The sequence below is a fragment of the Chenopodium quinoa genome, unplaced genomic scaffold (assembly GCF_001683475.1).
Source record: "Chenopodium quinoa cultivar QQ74 unplaced genomic scaffold, ASM168347v1, whole genome shotgun sequence".
In the NCBI taxonomy this organism is placed as follows: domain Eukaryota; kingdom Viridiplantae; phylum Streptophyta; class Magnoliopsida; order Caryophyllales; family Amaranthaceae; genus Chenopodium; species Chenopodium quinoa.
Window position 1 is genome coordinate 11,423,052 of NW_018742738.1, and position 21,108 is coordinate 11,444,159.

The 21,108-nt window shown below is 35.3% G+C and overlaps 2 protein-coding genes across 8 annotated transcripts; both read left to right on the forward strand.

The window, feature by feature from the left end:
- Window positions 1–290: 290 nt before the first annotated feature.
- Window positions 291–13,647, forward strand: LOC110724252. 7 transcript variants are annotated; one of them, XM_021903666.1, is made up of 13 exons: window positions 291–752; window positions 6,107–6,127; window positions 8,021–8,333; window positions 8,424–8,637; window positions 9,478–9,570; window positions 9,687–9,819; window positions 9,918–10,582; window positions 10,754–11,017; window positions 11,292–11,608; window positions 11,708–12,051; window positions 12,134–12,220; window positions 12,303–12,401; window positions 13,206–13,646. In XM_021903666.1, exons 4-10 carry the CDS (start codon window positions 8,614–8,616, stop codon window positions 11,889–11,891), a joined length of 1,680 nt encoding a protein of 559 aa, XP_021759358.1. In that variant the 5' UTR covers window positions 291–752; window positions 6,107–6,127; window positions 8,021–8,333; window positions 8,424–8,613; the 3' UTR covers window positions 11,892–12,051; window positions 12,134–12,220; window positions 12,303–12,401; window positions 13,206–13,646. The 7 variants fall into 7 exon arrangements, with proteins under 7 accessions (XP_021759358.1, XP_021759359.1, XP_021759363.1 ...); XM_021903671.1 differs by lacking the exons at window positions 291–752; window positions 6,107–6,127 and adding an exon at window positions 7,044–7,845 and having other exon boundaries at window positions 11,708–11,820; window positions 11,941–12,051; XM_021903667.1 differs by lacking the exon at window positions 6,107–6,127.
- Window positions 746–4,867, forward strand: LOC110724253. The gene is made up of 2 exons (XM_021903673.1): window positions 746–3,208; window positions 3,303–4,867. The coding sequence occupies exon 2, from the start codon at window positions 3,726–3,728 to the stop codon at window positions 4,851–4,853; it is 1,128 nt and encodes a 375-aa protein (XP_021759365.1). The 5' UTR covers window positions 746–3,208; window positions 3,303–3,725; the 3' UTR covers window positions 4,854–4,867.
- Window positions 13,648–21,108: the final 7,461 nt, after the last annotated feature.

Genomic DNA, 21,108 nt, shown 5'->3' on the forward strand with positions numbered 1-21,108 from the left:
ACTTAAAAGCCACTAACTATTTGTCTTCTTTTTTCAGATATTACCCTACCACATATGGGAACCTGTGCCTCTGAATCAAATAGGTCCTGCTCCTTTGTTGATGCCACCTCCGGTGGAAAATGAAGTTCCTGTGGAGAATCACTACTACAAAAATGGCCTAAGGAACCACTTCTTTAGCACCAGAAAAGTTAGAACACCGGTTTCTAAGATAATGAAACCATATATCATAAATATCCGGTCTCTTAGACTTGAATAAAAGAAACCACAAACTTATAAACTCCGGTGCCTTATATCAAGATGATAATGCTGAGAGTCAAAGAGACCGTAAATTTAATAGCATTGGTTTCTTTATACAAGTATTTTTTTTGGGAAAAAATAGAGCGCCAATTCACCCTAAAATTTCCCTCCTATTAAAAATTCCATACCCTCTAGAAAATTACTAAGTAGATTAATTTAGAAAAAAAAAATCTTCACTTCCAATTGACCAAACCGACTCTTCTGCTACTCCCTGCTGCTTTTCCGCCATAGCCCAAAAAAACTCTCTTACTTCTTGCTACTATTCCGAACGCTGCTCTATTGCTGGTGATCCCAGTACCCCATTAAAGGAAATTTTATTTCTTTCATAATTCAATTCAATATTTCAAAAGTTAGGGTTTATTGCTTTTAACCGCATTCGTAATCGCCTGATTTACCACTACCACCAGTACTCGTCGAATTGCCTAATCCAGCCACCAATCCCAATTTTGCGACAGGTATTATCTCAATTAACTCATCATAATCTACATTTTTTTATGAATGTTAGATTAATTGATTAGAAATAATATGTGAAGTTGTAGCGTTGATTGCCGCCGATATATAGGACTTTGTTTGTATGATTATTGGAAAAAAAGTAGCCTTTTTAGATGACAACAGATTGGTATGATTAATTTTATTTTAAAAAATTGGTATTTATCTAGTGGTAGTAGGAGTATTTTGGTCCAATTGATCTTGAGATGGAAAGTATCAATATTAGAATTGTGACTATAACAAATTGTGTTGAAGAGGAATGTTAAGGAGATGTTTGTTGATTCAAGTTCTCTTACAGTAAGGAAATTGAACAGGCATGGCCCACTTAGCACACTCCATATTCATATCACTCCATGAAGTATGAAGTATCAATTTCTGTCATACTTCTTAATAATCTGTTACTCATGTTATACATTGGTTCTATATGATTATAAGCTCTAATTTATAATATAGTTTATGATACTCTAATATTGAGTTTTGGCACAAGAATTATTTGATGAAGTATGAAGTATTTGAGTTTTTATTTGGTGATTCATTTTATAAGAAATATAAGAGTATAGTTATAATATAGTTTATGATAATTTAAATGGAACTTTGTTTGGTGCATTATGAAAAAAAAAAATATGAATATGTAGGCCTCATTTTAAAATTAGTTTAGGGCCTCCAAAATAGTTGAGACGACGTTGCTGAAGGGCATATATAAAGAACCGCAGTATTAGCTCTAGACTTGTAACGTTGTAACATTACTACTATGCGTGCAACCAAACAAGGGATAATTACATAAAAAAAACAGCAGAAGAAATGTTAGAAGAAATCAGAAGTATCTTTGTTTCTTCATTATTTTCTCTTATCATGCCTTCATCTTTCCTTAAATAGTGATTGTGTAGCAGCACTTGTACAGGTGCTTATTCCATTAGAAATGTCTATGAGGAGACAAGAACTCCTAGGATAATGTATTTAGATTGACTCTCAGTTAAAGGAGCCCCCCCTCCCCCTCCTCCTCCCCCCATAATTAGTAAGCCTATTCTTTGTAAATGATATTACTACTGTTTTATGCCAACAATAATTAGTTAGCCTATTCTTTGTAAATGAAATGGACTTTTTCTTCCATTTGGAAAAGATTGAAAAAAAAAATTGTTGTCTTATTATGATATTTGTTGGTTTTAATTGTTATTTTATTAGATTGGTTATCAAATGAATGTTTAAACAATGATTTTATCTACTAGTATCTGATAGCTCTATTTGGGTTTTCTCTATGTGTGTAATGCAATCGTTTCCTCGTCAATTGGTTGACTATGTGCTCTTGTTTTATTGTATTCTTAAGAGTAACTTTTAAGACATTATTGTTAGTTACTTATCTCTTTGCTTTTCATTCTTGTTTTGTCTCACCTGTGTAATTGATTTGAGAAGCATTAGAGTAATGTGTGTGTGCCTGACCTTTCCTTGATGTATAAAATCCGTGATGTTCTGCTTCCATTAACTTTTAAAATTTTAACTTAGAAATGGATCGAAGTTGGATTTCTACCTCAAAGCCGGGTGACCCACAATATGAAGCTGGAATAAGGGAATTTATTAATTTTGCTATTAAAAATGCTAGGGATCGATCTAGGTTACCATGTCCTTGTTTCAAGTGTCATAACTTTTTGTATAGACCGACTGATGAAATTCTTAATCACTTGAGCAAGACGGCCTTCGATAGAACATATACCATTTGGACATGGCATGGGGAAAGTAAAGATGGAACCTCTACAAGTGATAACAAAAATAATGGTCATGGTGGTCATAATTATAATGAGGGTGATAGGTTAGCGGACATGATGCGAGTAGCTCAAGATCAATTTGCTGAAAACCCAGCAACATTTGAGAGGATGTTAAGTGATTCTGAAAAACCCTTGTACCCAGGTTGTAAGAAGTACACAAGATTATCAGCAATATTGAGGTTATATAACCTAAAGGCAGGTCATGGTTTGACTGATAATAATTTTACATAAATACTTGATTTAATAAAAGACATGCTTCCGGATGATAACGTTCTTCCAAGACGCACATATGAGGCAAAAAAGATGTTGTGTTCAATGGGGTTACCCTATGAGAAAATTCATGTTTGCCCTAATGATTGCGTTTTATATCGGAATGATCTTGATTCTTTAAAAAATTGTCCAGTGTGCAATGTTTCACGATACAAGGAGAAAGAAGGGGTGCCTGCTAAGGTTTTGTGGTATTTTCCAATAATTCCTAGATTTAAACGTCTTTTTTCTAATGCGAGCGATGTAGCAAAATTGACATGGCATTCTGAAGGACGAAAAAAAAGATGGGAAGCTTAGACACCCAGCTGACTCCCCTCAATGGAGGTTTATTGATGCAAAATTTCATGAGTTTGCTAAAGAAAAGCGAAACCTTCGCCTTGCATTGTCTACTGATGGTATGAATCCATTTGGTAATCTAAGTAGCACTTATAGTACATGGCCGGTAGTTTTGGTTACTTATAACCTGCCTCCTTCTTTGTGCATGAAAAGAAAGTACATGATGCTCTCGCTGTTAATTTCTGGCCCAAAACAGCCCGAAAATGACATTGACGTCTATTTAGCACCCCTTATTGATGATTTAAAGATGTTATGGGAGAAAGGTGTAGATGCATTTGATGCACATCATAATGAAGTTTTTAATTTGAGAGTTATGTTGTTTTTCACCATTCAAGATTATCCAGCTTATGGTAATCTTTCAGGATATACAGTGAAAGGAGAAACGGCTTGTCCAGTATGCGAGGATGGTATGAAAGGGAAAGGACAATGGTTATCAACTTCAAATAAACCCTTACTTTGATCATCGTCCTTTTTTACCTATTAATCATGAATACCGCAAGCAAAAAAAAGCTTTTAATGGAAAACAAGAATTTAGAAGACATCCTAAAGTCTTGAGTGGTGAAGAGGTGTTTGAAAATGTTAAAAGACATTCAGGTAACCTTTGGGAAGAAAAATAGATCAAAGCTTCCTAAACAAGGGTACAAAAAATGTTCTTGGCGTTTACCTTATTGGAAATTCCTTTTTGTTAGACACTGTTTGGATGTGATGCATATTGAAAAAAATGTGTGTGATAGCTTAATTAACACATTGTTGAATGTCAACGGTAAGACAAAAGATGGTGCCAAAGCTCGTGATGACTTGAAGGAAATGGGAATTAGAAGTGAATTGCACGCTGTTGATGGAAGTAAAAGATATTTGCCTCCTGCATCTTTTTCATTGTCACGAACAGAGAAAAAAGTCTTTTGTGAAAGTTTAGCTGGAGTTAAAGTTCCAGAGGGGTTTTCCTCAAATATTAGCAACTTTGTTTCAATGGGAAATTTGAAACTTGTGGGGCTAGAGTCTCATGATTGTCATATTTTGATGCAACATTTGCTACCAGTAACTATTCGCTCAATTTTACCTAAAAATGTTCGATATGCGATTATTAGGTTGTGTTCTTTCTTTAATGCGATGTATGATAAAGTCATTGACCCAAAAGACTTGAATCATTGGGAAACTGAAATTGCTGTCATTATTTGTCAATTAGAGATGTTCTTCCCCCCTTCTTTTTTTGACATTATGATTCATTTACCCATTCACTTGGTCAGAGAGATTAGATATTGTGGGCCGGTTCATTCAAGGAGTCAATGGCCTTTTGAAAGGAAAATGAAAACTTATAAGGGATATGTTAAGAACGCCTTTCACCCTGAAGGTTGTATTGCTGAACGATTATTTTATGAAGATGCTGCTGGACTAGGTAGTGAATATGTAGAAAATGCAAAGGTTATTGGGATTCCTGTATCTCGACACACTGGAAGAATGGAAGGTAAAGGGATCATAGGCCATAAACAGCGTGATTTGTCTTATGAAGAGTGGCAACGGGCTCACACATATATTCTTTTCAATGAGGACGAAGTTGCACCTTATGCTAAGAACCACATTGCCTTCTTGAAACAGAGAAACCGTAAGATGAATCACAAATCACTATTTGTAGACACCCATTTGTGTCTCCCCAAAACCAAACCCAGTGATGAGTACCTTTCACGTCGAATCATAATCAAATGAAGTGAAAGTGTGGAAAGTTTAGTGTTGCGGATAGTTTTAATTATTTTCTCTTCTTTCTGTTTTTGAAAACTTATTTTAAGAAAATCGTCAATCCAGTTTGGTTGGTCCATGATAAGGATCCAATAATGGTGTAGTTGTATGGGGTTTGAAAAGAACTTTCCAACGATATATTATAAGCCCAATTCCGATAAATATCGAGGAAGTTATGGCCAAAATACTAAACTGGGCCTGATTTGGTTTTTATATGCGGCCCAATGATCTAGAGGAGGGCCTATTATTAATTATCATTCCTAAAGCTATTAGGATTGATTATAGTCTTTTAGAATACTCTAGGAGGTTCTTTTAAATCCTAATGGAGTTAGGATTGATAATTATGTTTTAAAGAGTTTGAAATTGAATAAAACTACTCCTTTTAAGAATCCTTGTTTTGTACAAAGTGGAATATATTCAGATTTTATTTTTGTGCCTCATAATATTTATCCAAATTTTAAAGAGTTAGATAGATCTTGAAATTATCTTTCCAATGATATATTATAATATTAAATCCGAGTTATAACAAAAAAGATATGAATGAGACATGAAACTTTATCCAAAACTGACACCCTTCCACTATTTTGGCCATATATTTTTATCTACAAAATATTTTAATCTGATTCTAATTGGGTTGGAAAGTAGACTTTAATATCTTCCCAACGACATATTATATGCCTTATTTGGACTTCCGGATCAAAAGATATGATAAAAAAAAGGGTGAATTTATGAAATCAGCGCCAAACGCCAGCTGTAGCGCCTGGTGCCAGCATTGGCGCCTGGTGCTAGTGTTGGATCTTGGCGCCAATAGCCTAATGTTGGCGCCAGCTCTGTTTCAGTTGTTCCAATGCTCTGTTTTGTTAATTTTATCTTTTTGGCTGATTTTCTCTATAAATAACGTCGTAAATACTCCGTTTTCATTCACAAACAACCAATTATCATCAACAACCAATTCTCACGAATATTTACCTACAATTAGTTTTCATTCATCAATCAATTCATTCATCAATTCTTTCTCTCTTTTTCCAAACTTTGCTTTTTCATACAAAATTCCGCATTCGCAAGACTTAGATACACCTAGCCATATTCGAAGTTGCCTTCGCTCTAGACGTGAAAGGTTTAATTTATGAGGGTTTGGTCCCAAATCTCTATTTCAATTATTTAATTTAATTGTTTGTTTATTATTTTCCTTGAAGTTACTAACGTGTGTATTTTGTTATTAGAAAGAGGTACGAAGCATCAAAGTAAGTGCTTTAATGGTTTTAATTGATGTTATGATGTAGAAATCATGTTTACATTGTTATTATGATATTCCTAGTATCATGTCTAGGGTAATTTTAATTTTAAATATGATTGTTACGATGCTTCCTATATTCTTCCTAATATTTATTCATGTTAGTATCATGTTAGGGCTAAAGATTTGATTTTTATTGCTTAGTGACATGCTAGGGTTTGTTATTAATCTTGTTAGTATCATGCCTAGGATCTTGCTATTTTTATTATGCTTTAATATTAACATGAACATGATTATGATTATAATTGTTATAATTTATGATTATTATTATTTTGATGATGATTATTTTATTATGATTATAATTTTGTTATCGCTATAATAATTATTATTATGATTAATATGGGTGTTATCATGATGATTATTCTTAATTATATTTGTGATGATTATAATTATTATTTTTTATTATTTATTATGTTGCTTTATTATTTATTATATTGCTTGATCACGCCTTTTATGCATGTTTAAAGGGAATTGGTACTTGTAATCATGCTTAATAAGATAATTAATAATCTTGTTAGGGTGAATTATGATTATAATTTCAAGTGATCGCCAATAATAGATTTATTTGTGCATTAAATTCAACCAACATAGATTAAACAAGTTTAGGGTTAATCCTATTGATTGCATGTTAATTAAAAAGCGCACATGAATACAATCAGAATAAAGTAGAGGCCTAGTATTAGGGCAAGTTCAATCTCTTTTAGATTGGATTTGTACCTTCATCCCCGAACCCTTATTTGGTTCTAGAACTTATGGAGTTGACGATCTCTTGGATCGTTAAGGGGTGCAACCTTCACCCTGTGAACGGTTTACAAGTTCCTAAAATTTGTTGGCGACTCTTTTGCTCTATCTTCTTCCCTTTTGGACGCCACCGTACTTTAGTGTATGATCACTGTGGGGTTCAAGATAGGGGTTAACGCTTGAAATTATTCCCTACACTATTAAGTGAACATAATAGATCATTTAGCACCTGGCTAAAAGATCAAGTAATTAGTGAGCTTCAAGATCCATAAAATTCCATTTCTGAGCGAATTAAGAGTTTAGCTAGAGGACCCAATTTCAGGGTTTGCTTTTATTCTGCATGTGTATAATGGTTGCACGTTCTACACTGAGGAGCAAGATAAAATCAGTACTATGCAGAATAGCGGGGTAGTTGTTGAGGCGGAAGCTATGCACTTTGCGAGTGCTAAAGACAATAGTCTTACCTATGGTAAAATGTGGTATTATGGTATCATTGAACAAATCATTGAGATGCACTACAATGGCTTTACAATACCAATATTTAGATGCAAATGGGTAAATAAAACAGTGGAGTTGAATATGAAGATATAGGGTTTACTTTGGTTAATTTTGATAAGCTTGGTTTTGAGGAAGATCCTTATATCTTAGTTAGCCAAGAAAAACAAGTTTTTTACATGACTGATCCGGCTAATAAGAAAAGATCTGCTGTTATAAAACCAAGATCCAGGCATGAAATTAATGACGCCTAGGATGATGACATTGAGTTGGAGGAAGGTTTTTCCACAAATGTGATTCAAGTTGATGATTTCATTGATGATCATGGGGAGGATTCATTAACATATGTGCGTGATGATCATAGTGAAGGCATGTGGGTTGATAGTGATGATGAGGGTGTATCTCGAAAGCGTCGTCGGAAAAAGAAATAAGGTGAAGTACATGATTTTACAAAACTACACCCTTAAAATAATATATGTTTCTATGCTCCCTTATAGTGTTATGTTTAATGAATTTTAGTAAAATCTCATTTAAGTCGTGACATGTATGTAATATTTATCTTTATTAATTTTAATCTTGTAACTAATTAACTCTTTGCATCTTCTAGGCTAATGGCAAGAAAGAAAAAGCAGGTACACCAACCTGAAGGCAATGAGGATGAAGATAATTCTGATGTTGAACGACTTAGCCGTGAAGATGAAAGGGGTCATACGGTACTTGCTGCTGTTGGAAAGGCAATTCAAAATGGGACCAAGATCCCTTTAGAGTGGGACCCTATAACTAAGTTTCCATGCGGGGAACATAGACTAACCTTTTCTGGCTATATTGGTGTAATTGTTCGGGAACGAGTATGCATCACTTATGAATCATGGAAAAAAGTTCCAAGAGCTCTCTTAGATGATTTGTATGAAATAATAAAGGTAAGATCCACTTAGTACTTAGTAACAACTATATACGTAATATTGTATTTTATAATGTGTTACTAAGAGTATTCAAAATTAATTGTGCAGTAAGGTTTTGTAGTCTTAGAAGAGCGTAAGGAGTATATTTTACAGCAAGCAGATGACAGGTGGAGAGCTTTTAAAACCCGGTTGAGAAGAGATTGGCTATACCATAAAAAAAACTGGAAGGTTAAGAGAAAAGCCACCAGATTGGAAATATCCTTGGATCACTAAAGATATTTGGGACAAATTTGTTACAATGAGTATTGATGATAAGTTCAAGGTATGAATTTATTATGATGTTTATACTACTTAGTTTAAGTTTAGCTTATATTTTAGATGGAGATTATTTAAGAAAATTCTGGTTAGCAATTAGTATTTTGTTATTAAGAAAGTGGTGAAATTTTTTGGGAAGTATAAACATTTTTGGTATTCTGCTAGTCTACTATACTTGATAAGGGTTGTCTACTGTACTTTATAGGGGTTTTGATACTTGAGGAGGAATGAGAACTGCCCTGAACCACAAAAACAAAAAGTTCCATTCTGCTCGACCCCTTCTAACTATTCTGCTGCTGTAACCGCTCGCAGCTCTGCTCCACCCCCTGTGATGGGCTTAGTCGTGGATGATAAAATACCATCAACCTCTATCCAGCTTAGGTTATCTGATGGGACTCTTATGGTATTACATTTCAATTATCATCACACTTTAAGAGATATCCATGCCTTCATTGATGCATTAAGGCCAGCTAGAACAGGAGTTTATACGCTGCAGATGATGGGATTTCCTCCCATGCAACTAACTAATTTTGAGTAGACTATAGAGTAGGCTGGTCTTGCTAACATTGTTGTCATCCAGAAATTCTAGCCGAACTTTACTTAATACTGGATTTGTTGCCTTGGCTTCTTTATCTGCTGCTACATTGGCTAAGAGGCCAAAAGTCTACTCGTTTAGCAAAAATTAACAATATATAAGATTTATAGTTCATGATTATTGCAATGTTATTATTGTTAAATTAAAGTAGATACAAGTTTGGATTAAAAGTGTGAAGATGTGAAAGTGGAATATGTCAAAGTACATTTTTTTTAATAAATACTTCTAATTTTGGAATAATGTTATTCACAGGCGGTGAGCGAATGTAGTCGAGCAAGGTCAAAGCTTAAAAATTCAAGCTATCGTGGAGGCCCACTTGGTTACCAATACTATCGAGATGAGATAGTAAGTTTCGTTATAATTCTCCATGTATAAGTTAAAGTGATGCATACTTTTTCAAATAATGTATATTCATGTTAACTAATATTGTATATAATTTCTTTTATTTCATGTAATTCTAGGCAAAAGAATTCTTGAAAAAAGGGATCCATATTAACCATGTGCCTCGACACAAGACTTGGTTGAGAGCTCATTCACATTTCAAAGATGAAAAATATACTTTTAAGAATCCAAGATGCAATTGTAAGAATTTTCGTAAGTAATATATTCATATTAATCTGTAAAGTTATCACACTTCCAACATGATATGATTTCTTATTATTACTAACAGAATGCATTAAAATATCAAGCAGAGAGAGGAGAAATTGTTTTCGAGAACCGACGTGATGATATTTTAGCTCGAGCACTGAAAAAGGCGGAGCGTGGAGGTCATGTAAGGGGCGTTGGATCAGGTATAACAAAGAAGCAGTGCTTTGGTTTTGCAAAACCAACACCACGTAGCCAATTGCACAATGAACTTAATTGTGTCAGGTCAGAGGTGGCAATGCTGAAAAACCAAAATAATGTCATAATGTCTTATTTGTTGTCGGGCCAAAACATAGAGGAGTTTAAGCAATTGATGGCCAGCGGTGTTAGTAGCCAGTCTAGTGTTCCCACTGGTCAAGGCAATGGCTCTGGCCAACCTAATAGTACTTATGCTCAGCAAGAAAATGTTACCCAAGTTACTAGTTCATCCGAATTTGGACCAGATACAGGATTTTTTACCGAGCTTCTACATGGAGGTGTTAATCAAGGTGGCCAAAGTGCTATATTTTCTCAAGGAAATCCATACTCTCGGCCTCAAGAGTTTCAAGAAACGGAATACACTCGGCCTCATAATGAAGAACAAGAACATGAGCTTGAGCTTTACCAAGTTTCTTGGCCCGATACTACTAATGCTAACTCACCACAACATGGAAATTGTAGTGTTCCTTGGCTCGATACATATGACACTCAACCTATTAGCAACCTTCCTGAGGTATGAAAAATACTACAAACATTTTATTTTATTTAAACTAGTAAGATATATTGATCTAACCCGTATGCATACTTTTATTTCCTTGAAATAAGTTACCAATTATTTGGCGATTTTTAGAGGTAGTTAATTAATATACATACTAATTGATTAATTATTATGTAAATGACTTAGGGTATGCATGACTGTTGCTTAGCAAGTGAAGATAACAAAGAAATCCATATTGTTGCAATTGGGCAAGTTTACATATCAGGGTCGACATTAGTGGTAAAGAATCACTTTTTTGATTTGGCCCCTGGTACTCATCGAGTCTCTGTAATTGATGACCTAGTGCCAACAGCATTACTTCCATGTCCTACTGAGCTTTTCACCTTTGTCTGTCAATCAAAGGATAGTTTTGTTCCCTGGCCGACTCATTTAATTTTCTCAAAGAAAAAGGTACACTTTTTTGTATATATGTATATTCCTTTTTGCATTAATAATTAAATCTTCTTCCTAAATCTGATACGTATAATAGTTTATCAGCCCCACTCTTTACAACCCTTCACAAAAGCAGAAAACATACTAAGTAGAATTAATACATTATCGTGCAAATTCAGGGTTTCCATAGGTGCCAAAATGCCACTGAAAAAATAGTTTTTCAATTCTCATCTAATTTGTTTTTTCTTTAATTTTATTTCTAGTTTACATCTAATTTATTTATTTACCGTAGTGTACAAAATTCTCTAAGGTTAATAATCAACTTAAAGACAAGGAGAATACCCCTATATCGAGATTGCCATCCAAACAAGCTTCATCTAAAAAGACATATAACATCACTAATAAAGATCGTGCCATGGTAACCTCTGGTTTATTGGAAGCTTTTAAGAAAGAAGCTATAGGATTGAGACAGAGGAATGGGGCCATAATTTTGAACATCCCGTTCAATGTTTTACACAACGAGATGGTAATTCGACTTGATTATGAAGATATATTTGATTGGTGTTTTCAAAGAGAGGTAGGGTCATCTCACATGTCGATTTTCATGAGGTATGTTGTAAGATAATTGACCTTGTTAGTTTTTCTCACATGTTGATCTTCATGTGGTTCATACTTGGATAATTTATATTTTGACATTTGATATGCAAGGTACCTGAGCGAAGAGTGTCAAATGGAGAGTATATCAGGGTTGTATGGTTTTTGCGATGTTAATTTTGTTTCTCCGCTGACCCCGACAGAAGGAGTTCGAACTGACTATTTATGTAATGTTCTTGGGTGCAATGGTGGAAAAAACATTAATCAAATATTCTTTGCTCCATTGCAGGATCAGTAAGTTATGTTATTTACTGATCATTGGATATGCTAATGTATATTTTATGTAGTCAGCATTGGAGGTTAGCTGTCATAAGTCCGTGGCGTGGAGCTGTATTCTGGCTTGATCCAGCCGGAGCCGAAAATGAAATTCTTGAATTTGCTCGACAGACCATTAATGCGTATGTGCATGTCATTATTTGATTAAAATACATTTTATAATTATAATCAATTGGCATTTAATTTTTTGTGAAAATTTTGAAGCGGAATGGTGAGCTTCAGTGTTATTCATCGAAAGGATATCAAGAAAATGAAAAAAAAAACCCAGAAGTTTTGTGGCTTAAACCACAAGTATGTGATACACTTCTTTAAATTTTTGATTCATTATGATTTACATATTTGAACAAATGATCTATATTGAATGATGAAACAGTGTCCACGTCAATATCAAGACACCAAAGATTGTGGATATTATGTATGCTGCTACATGCAAGAGATAATAACAAGGAGACAACAAGTAGTTCCAGAAAAGGTAACTTTAATTTTATAAAATACAATACTTTTACCCATTATACGCAAACATAATTGACGGGTTAAAGTTCTCTCTACATTAAGATGTAGTATGTCTCCCACCCTTTTTCGATATTCTTTCCCCTCACTTTTTATTCAGTTTGTTTAGTGTAAGTGTGAATTTTGTTGTTTTGGTTTCTACATTGCTATAATTCTATAAAAATTCCAAATGTGTTGGTTGTTGAAGGATTGGAATTAATATTTCTATTAATTCATATTGTTGATTGTTGAAGCATGGTTTTGTATGTAGGTATTGTTATTTGAACTTTCGGTTTTCTTTTGAGTACGATTGAATGTGGTAGGAAGGTGTAGATGTTAGATGGTTGTTGCTACGAGACTTTGTTAATTGATTGTGGCATGATTTTAAAATCTGTTGGTTTTTGTTTTGTTGCATTGCTGTTCTTGATGTATAAACAATGGATCAAGACTCTTCGCATAATTGAATTGTAGCTTGTAGATCATGTGCATTTTATAGTACTCTTGAGCCTTGTCCCCCTATAGTTAAGCATACAAGATGAAACATTTCAGGTTCATACCCCCTGATTGAACTATGTTATGCTATACTATGTTCAAGCAATCAAGCTGGAGAAAGCACACTTACACACATACAATGTTTAATTTTCAGATTGATGTGACAACGTAAATTATTTGTGCTATTATGCTTATTAATAGTTTGGGTTTGCTTGGATGTTTAATTTCTATATTACATCTCAACAACTTAATAAAAATTCACTTGCTGTTCTAATATATATAATTTCTATTACAGTACTTTCCCCAAGCTCCCGCTACTTATCATCAAGAAATGATAGACGAAATACGAGACACTTTGGTTACATATGTTTTTAAGCAAAAAGAAGTCAGTGATGATGGTATGGCTGATGATCATGAATGATTATTGCACATTTTTAAACATCGTATATATTTTTTGGGATACAAGGATTTTTTCTTATGGAGGCCAATGATTAGAGTTTACACTTCGGAGAATTTTAGGTTTTGTTTTATTATTATTTTTTTATTAGAAAAAGGATAGTGATGCTTAGTGAATTATTGGATACATAATGTACAGTGTGTAATTAAATATATTTAGTGAAGTATTAAATTATTCAGCCCTATTTGATATTGTTGTGGTTATTTAATATTAATTACTACAGGTATACAGGTACATATATACTACAGGTACATATATATTAATATTAATATGAAGCAATTTTATTTGTTATCAATTTGGATAGCTTCACCCCAACGAACGTATAGTATAGTATTAATACATAATACATATTTTAATAAAAAATTATAATAGAAAATTTAATTTGATGTATAAATATTATTTTCTCAGATTATTACGTAGATGAAAACAAAGAACCTAAGAAACCGGATTTTCAACATTGTTGGTTTCTTATATAAATCTAAGAGACCACGTTTTATTTATATACGGTGCCTTAACGACATCTAAGAAACCGAATATCTAAAATATATGGTTCCTTTCCCTCAATAATAATAATATTTCAAATCTAACTAAGAAACCAGTTATATGTGATAAATGGTTTCCTTGATTAATCTAAGAAACCAGACAACTTTTGTGATCTCTTTGGCTAAGAGACCTACTACCTAGGCACCATAACTTTTCAGGTTTCTTTGGCATGTTTTGTACGGTTTCTTATGCTATTTTCGTAGTAGTGAATGAAGTTCCGGTGGAGAATGAGGTTCCGGTGGAGAATGAGGTAACTTCAAGAGTGCATGCTGTAGACACCCATTTGTGTCTCCCCAAAACCAAACCCAGTGATAAGTGTCTTTCACGTCGAATCATAATCGAATGAAACGAAAGTGTGGAAAGGTCTAGTGTTGCGGAAAGTTTTATTTCTTTTCTTTTTTCTTTTCTCTTCTCTCTGTTTTTGAAAACTTTATTTTAAGAAAACAGCAAATTCAGTTTGGTTGGTCCATGATATGGGTCCAATAGTGGTGTAGTTGGATGGGGCTTGCAAAGACCTTTCCAAAGATATATTATAAGCCCAATTCCGATGAATATTGAGGAATTTATGGCCAATTTACTAAGCTGGGCCCGGTTTGAGCTTTAAGTACGGCCCAATGATCTAGGGGAGGGCCTAATATGATTTATCATTCCTAATGCAATTAGGAATGGTTTTGGTCTTCTAGAACATTCTAGAAGGTCTTATCATTCTTAATTCAATTAGGATTCTTTAGAGTTTTAATTAGATCAAATAGCATTTTCGACTGAAATTATATTATTTTATCTTCCAGTACGGTAAAATTATCAGATTTTCAAAAACGTGTTAAAAGCCGGTTTGGCGTCCAACCCCATGCCTTGGCGCCTGGAACCAGGATTGGCGCCAGACGCCAGCCATTGGCGCCTGGCGCTAGCCACTGGTCCTGGCGCCAAGTTGGTTTTGCGTCTTCAGACTCTGTTTTGATAAATTATCTTTTTTGGCTGATTTTATCTATAAATATCATATCAACAATCACCAACATTCACCAATTCTCCTTATTCTTAAGTCTTCATCATTCACCAATTATCATTCATCTAATTCTTCGCAATTCATTCATTCATCATCTTTCTTTTATCAATTCTCGATAACATTAATCTTTTAGCATTCTTTTCTAAACTTTGCTATTTAATACAAAATTCCGCATTCACAAGATCTAGAAACACCTAGCCATATTCGAAGTTGCCTTCGCCCTAGACGTGAAAGGTTTTAATTTCTGAGGGTTTGGTCCCAAATCTCTATTTCAATTATTTAAGTTAATTGCTTTGTTCATTATTTTCCTTGAAGTTACTAACGTGTGTATTTTGTTATTAGAAAGAGGTACGAGACATCCAAGTAAGTACTTTAATGGTTTAATTGATTTCATGATGTAGATATCATGCTTAAATTGTTATTTTGATGATTCTTAGTATCATGTCTAGGGTATTTTTAATATTAAGCGTGATTAAAAGTATGATGCTTCCGATGTTTTTTCTAACATTTATGATTATGATTGATGATGATTATTTATTATGATGCTTGATATATATTATATATTGTTATTGCTTGATCACCTTTTATTGCAGGTTAAAGGGAATTGGTATTTGCAATCACGTTTGATAAGATAATTAATAATCTTGTTAGGGTTAATTGTGATTATAATTTCAAGTGATCGCCAATAATAGTTTATATGTGCATTAAATTCAACCAACATAGATTAAACAGGTTTAGGGTTAATTCTATTGATTGCATGTTAATCAGAAAGCGTACATGAATACGAGCAGAATAAAGTAGAGGCCTATTATTAGGGCAGGTTCAGTCTCTTTTAGGTTGAATTTGTACCTTCATCCCCGAACCCTTATTTGGTTCATGACCTTATGGAGTTGACAATCTCTTGGATCGTTAAGGGGTGTAACCTTCACCTCGTGAACGGTTTACAAGTTCCTTAAAAACTTGTTGGCGACTCTTTTGCTCTATCTTCTTCCCTTTTGGACGCCATCGTACTTTAGTGTATGATCACAGTGGGGTTCAAGCTAGTGGGATTTTTAAAGGCTTGAAATTTTATTCCCTACAGTTTTTGGTGACTCCACTGGGGAGGATTTCTACTTTAATTCCTAAATTTGTTTCGGCAATGATTTAGAATGAGTGGATGAGACTCGAAAAGTTCTAAGTATTTCATGTGCGTAATTTTGATTAACATTGTGGCATATGCATAAAAAGGTTCTCATTGGAAAGACCATCCGTAATGAGTCAAAAACATAGGATTTTACACGTAGGAAATTTGAGAAATGTCTTTCACAACTAGGACTGAAATAACACCGCGCGAAACTAGATGATTTTATTGAGCACAGAAAGCTGCTGAGGCATGTGGGAAGTAGCGTCAGGGGCCAGAGCTTGGTGCCATACTTTTAGCCGTAGCGCCAGACGCCAGTATTGGCGCCAGGCGCTACAGTTAAAAGTTGGCGCCAGTCTCTGTTTGCTGGCGCCAATTTCCCCCAATACCGAGCCAGAAATATGCGTTCTAATTTCGACCGGTTTTTTGTATTGTTTGCTCGATCCGACTTCCTGATTGAATTTTTTCTCACTTTTCTGAAACCCATATGTGTTCTACATATGGACATAACCCTCTGGGAACTCATGCTCTATCTACCCGATTGAACGCTCCAGGCAACAAAGGGTACATCTGAGAGGTTGAATTCACCAAACCATGGAAGTGAGTTTTTTCTAAAAAACTCGCGGTGTTCTATCCACACGCGTTAACCCTTCACGGTTAGGCTTCTACGCGGTGCATCTGGACAATTAACCATGGACCTTATTTGACTAAACCATATCCCGAACTTTAGAGAACTAGAGCCATGGTTAGGTTGCGAACTCATTGCATCATATTGTGCCTACTTGACTAATTTTGCATTATTTGTTATGCATATATATTCTATGCTTAACCGTTTGTTGATTTGTGTTGAGATTATAATTAATGACTTAAAGAACTTTGCCTAATTAATTAATTAATTAATTCGAGTCAATAAAGTTTTTTCTTCTTTTAATCGGAATTGATCTAGTACGACTTTAGGCATACCCCATTTGACTAATAATATCGAAAACAGTCCCAGACCGAGGCTCCAATATTGGTGCCAAAATCTGGGCTGTAGCGCCACCGTATGGTGTGTAGCGCCAGACATTTACTAAAAAGTCTGGCGCCAACCACCATAGTGTGACGCCAGCCCTGTCGCTTGGCCGACAGTTCGGATTATTTGTCGAATCATCACCTAGGGTCTAATTAACCAGTTTACTAATTAATTCGGTTAATTTTCGCTGTCAATAACACCTTGTCAAGTCATTAATCGAGTCTTGGTCACATAATCTAGCCACATGGTCATGACACGAGTCTTAACATGTCACCTACACTCACTAGTCTTAGCACACACTTTGAGTACACATCACCATGGCCATGTCTTAGGTTCATGCATGAGTCGGTCTTTTCCGTCATTTGAGTTGAGGGGTACATTCTATTCCTAATTCTTCATATCCCTCCATCTAAATCTTTCTTCACATTCTTCCATCTTTCTTCACCTCCTCCATCCATTGCATGTTGAATAAAGTTTGAGTCAAATAATTAACAATAACTATCCCCAAATTCCTTTTTCACAGTACTTGGTCGAGGAGAGAAGGGCGATTAATCAAGGAAAACCTCTTTATTCAAGTCTCGCTTTTTGATAAACCGATTCGTCAAAAAAGGAAGGCTAAGAAGATAATGGCAATTCAAGAAGAAGTCAATGAGCTTAGGAACCAATTGGTTACCATGACTGAAACACTGAAGCTACTCACCCTCAAGGTTGATGATCCCGTGAAGCTACAACAGATGTACCTCATGCAAGAGAGCCTAAGCAAGTTGTCTAGCGATTACAAGTTTCAAGAGCTTACATCACAAGGGGTCTTGCTGGACAAGGAACTTCTTCCGCGGAATTTCAATGCCAATGACATCCCAAAATTCAAGGCAACAGATAACCCTTACTTCCATCTAAGAGCTTTCGAAACTATAATGACCATTAAGAGTATCGATAAGAAGGTTTTCCCCTCTCTGTTCCCACTATCTCTTGAAACCGTTTTCCAACAATGGTTCTTCTCCCTTGACAAGGAGAAAACCTCTACCTGGGAATCGATAGCAAACGCTTTCGTTGATAGGTACAAGTGCAATATCCAAGTTGAAACCGATCATAGACAACTTGAGATGCTAAGACAAAAAGAAAACGAAGGCTTTACTTCTTTCTTTAATAAGTGGAGGGAAACTTCCGCTAAGATGATTGAAGTCCCCACCGAAAAGGAATCTGTGAGGATGTTTATCAAGAATCTCCAAGAAAAGTATTCGAAGCACCTAAAATATCAACACAATTTGAATACTTTCAAGGTCGTTTATGACATCGGAATTGAAATCGAAGAGGACCTTGCAAAGCAAAAAGCTACTAACAATAGTAACCACGGTGGCTGGAAAGGAAAGAAGAACGACAATCCTTCTTCTTCCGAAAGTGCCCACTCTAGTAACAATGTTAGTACCTTTGATCTCAGTGAAGTTTTAGCCATGGATAACCAAGGATCTAAGAAGCAACTAAGGAAAGACTTCACCCCCATTGGGATGAGTTACGATACTGCCTTCGATCGACTCCATGCCAAAGGACTCATTACTCCCATTGGACCTATTCAAGATCCCGCACCTGAAAAAAGATTGCCTAGTTGGAATCCAGACGAACACTGCAAGTATCATCAAGGTAGGGGTCATACTACTGAGAGTTGTTGGAAGCTAAAGGAGGCTATCCAACATTTGATTGATAATAACAAGCTTCCCATGCCTCCAGCTAACAAGAAAACTGGGTGATGATGAAGCAAATGACACAAGACAAGAGGCGAGCTGCAACGACAAGATTTCGTGACCTCTTTTTCTATTTCTTCTTCTTTTTTTTTCCTTTCCCCAATAAGTCTAGCATAGGCACCTTTTCTTTTCTCTTAGATTAATAGGATTTTTTCCTTTTTCCCTTTTTAATAAAATGAGCATTTATTTCCTTGAATATGATCATTTCATTATATTGCATAAAAAAAATAAAAATAAAATAAAAATAAAAATGCATGTCGAGCTAAGCACAAGGTATACTAATGATTTGAGGAACCCCTTGTAGCCACATCATATCTTCTTTCGCCTTTCTAATTTACAAATCCTTTCTTCATAAACCACTTTGAGCCTCGTCTAACGATTGACCCTTCTTTTTTCAACCTACATCTACCTAACCTTGGGATGGGATGGCGTGCAACTTATGCAATTCTAAAGAAAGCTTGAGCAAATTCAAAAGAAAGCAATAGCAAAAATAAGCAATAATAAAAAACAAAAACAAGTGTACAAAAGGGTAAGTGTTCCAATGTCTTTGATATGAAAATATCTTCGATAAGAAAACGTCTCAGATTGCGTCTCTTATCGAGTGCTCGGTACCGTGCCTGAGAAACATGAATTCCAAGTGAGTGATAGACAACATGATCGGGATTTCCCACACTTATAAAAATAAAATAAATGCTAAAGTAAAAAGAGCTAAAAAAGAATAGAAATTCAAGCATGAAAATACAAAGATTCAAAAGCGAGGTTGCACACCTTGGGGGCTTATCTAGGGTCTTGAGCCTTTATCCCCTTCTTCTTCAATCCTTTAGCCTAACCACGTTACAACCCTTAAAAAGACCTTTTTGTGGTATACACACTTGTGCGAGGTTTGGCTAGAGCTACGTTCTGCCTGATTCCTAACGGATACGTAGGCAACTTCACATCGAGGTGCGGCCGCAATAAACATGCATTCATATTCACATTCACACACTTGCACCATGATCATATCAAGGAATTCCCTATGCTCATCCCTATTCATTTAGAGTTAGACTTGGGGGCTTGATCCTTATATTATTAGCTTACCTAGCCTAAGAGTCACCATTATTTGGCTCTTCTAACAATAATATTTTCCCACACACTTAGCTCTTGCGGCCTAGTTTTAGTGTCACTTTCACACACATCACAGATACATGACCGAATAGTCTTTCCCTTAGGAACCCTTTGTCATGAAATCTTAACACAATATTGAAGCATGCCTTATCGCTCATCACTCATAATCATCATTGCATCACGAAGTATGAAGTGCTTAGCCTCCGTGCCTAAGTTACCCAAATACTTTCATCATTGAGTCAACCATTGAGATAGCCTAGGATGGATTAATCCTTGAACCTTGAGAGATAGTATCAAATGACATTTGACTAAGCTCATTCAACATGCATCTTCAAACTTTTGATTTTTCTTTTTCACGTCTTTCTTTTTCAGGAGAAAGTCGGTACCCTCCACAATTGACGGAAAATTTTTGCTTTTTTGCTTTTTTCGAGTCGTACGATCACATTACAATGCACACACGAGTCATGTACACATTGAGTCATGTTGTGTCATATCATTTTGATTTGAGTCTAACACATGTGTCATTACACTTCGAGTCGAGTCAACCTCGAGTCAATCAATCATATCGAGTCAAGTTTATGCCTTGAGTCGTGTCAAGTCGATGAGTCAAGCAACGTTAAGCCTTAGGTTAACCCTAAGATGATTAAAAAGATTGGCAAAGTTCTATAGTCAAAATAAATACAGGTGCAGCAGAACAGGGAAGACCCTATCACAGCGTTCGGCAATAGAGTCAATTCTTGGCGCCAGAAATATCTCAGCAACGACAGCCTCCCAAAAAGGTGATTTCGACTTCATACAGCAATTACGGGTTCCTTGGTACGCCAGTTAGCCCCTATAAGCAATTTGACATGATTAAGTAGTCAGTTTGATTACAATTGCAATAAGTGATTGACCTGATGAAAGATCGTTTCACTTAGCTTAAAGCGCCTAGGCATTGGCTCAAAAGCAGAAAAGACACCGACATACAGGTTCAAGAGCAAAGAGCGCCGACGTACAGGCATAGCAAAAGCAAAGTTCGAGCGAACTTTAAAGATCGACAAGTGTTGGTCTTCGGTAATTTCCTTTGGAAAATTATCGCATCAAATGAGGATGACTTCAAGTAAAGTTATTTTCGACGGCATTCGCTAAGATTGTGGAGGTTGTCACCAAAGATTTGAGAAGATAGCACGAGATGGGCGATTTGAGAAGATAGCACGAGATGGGCGGTCTTCGACAGCGTT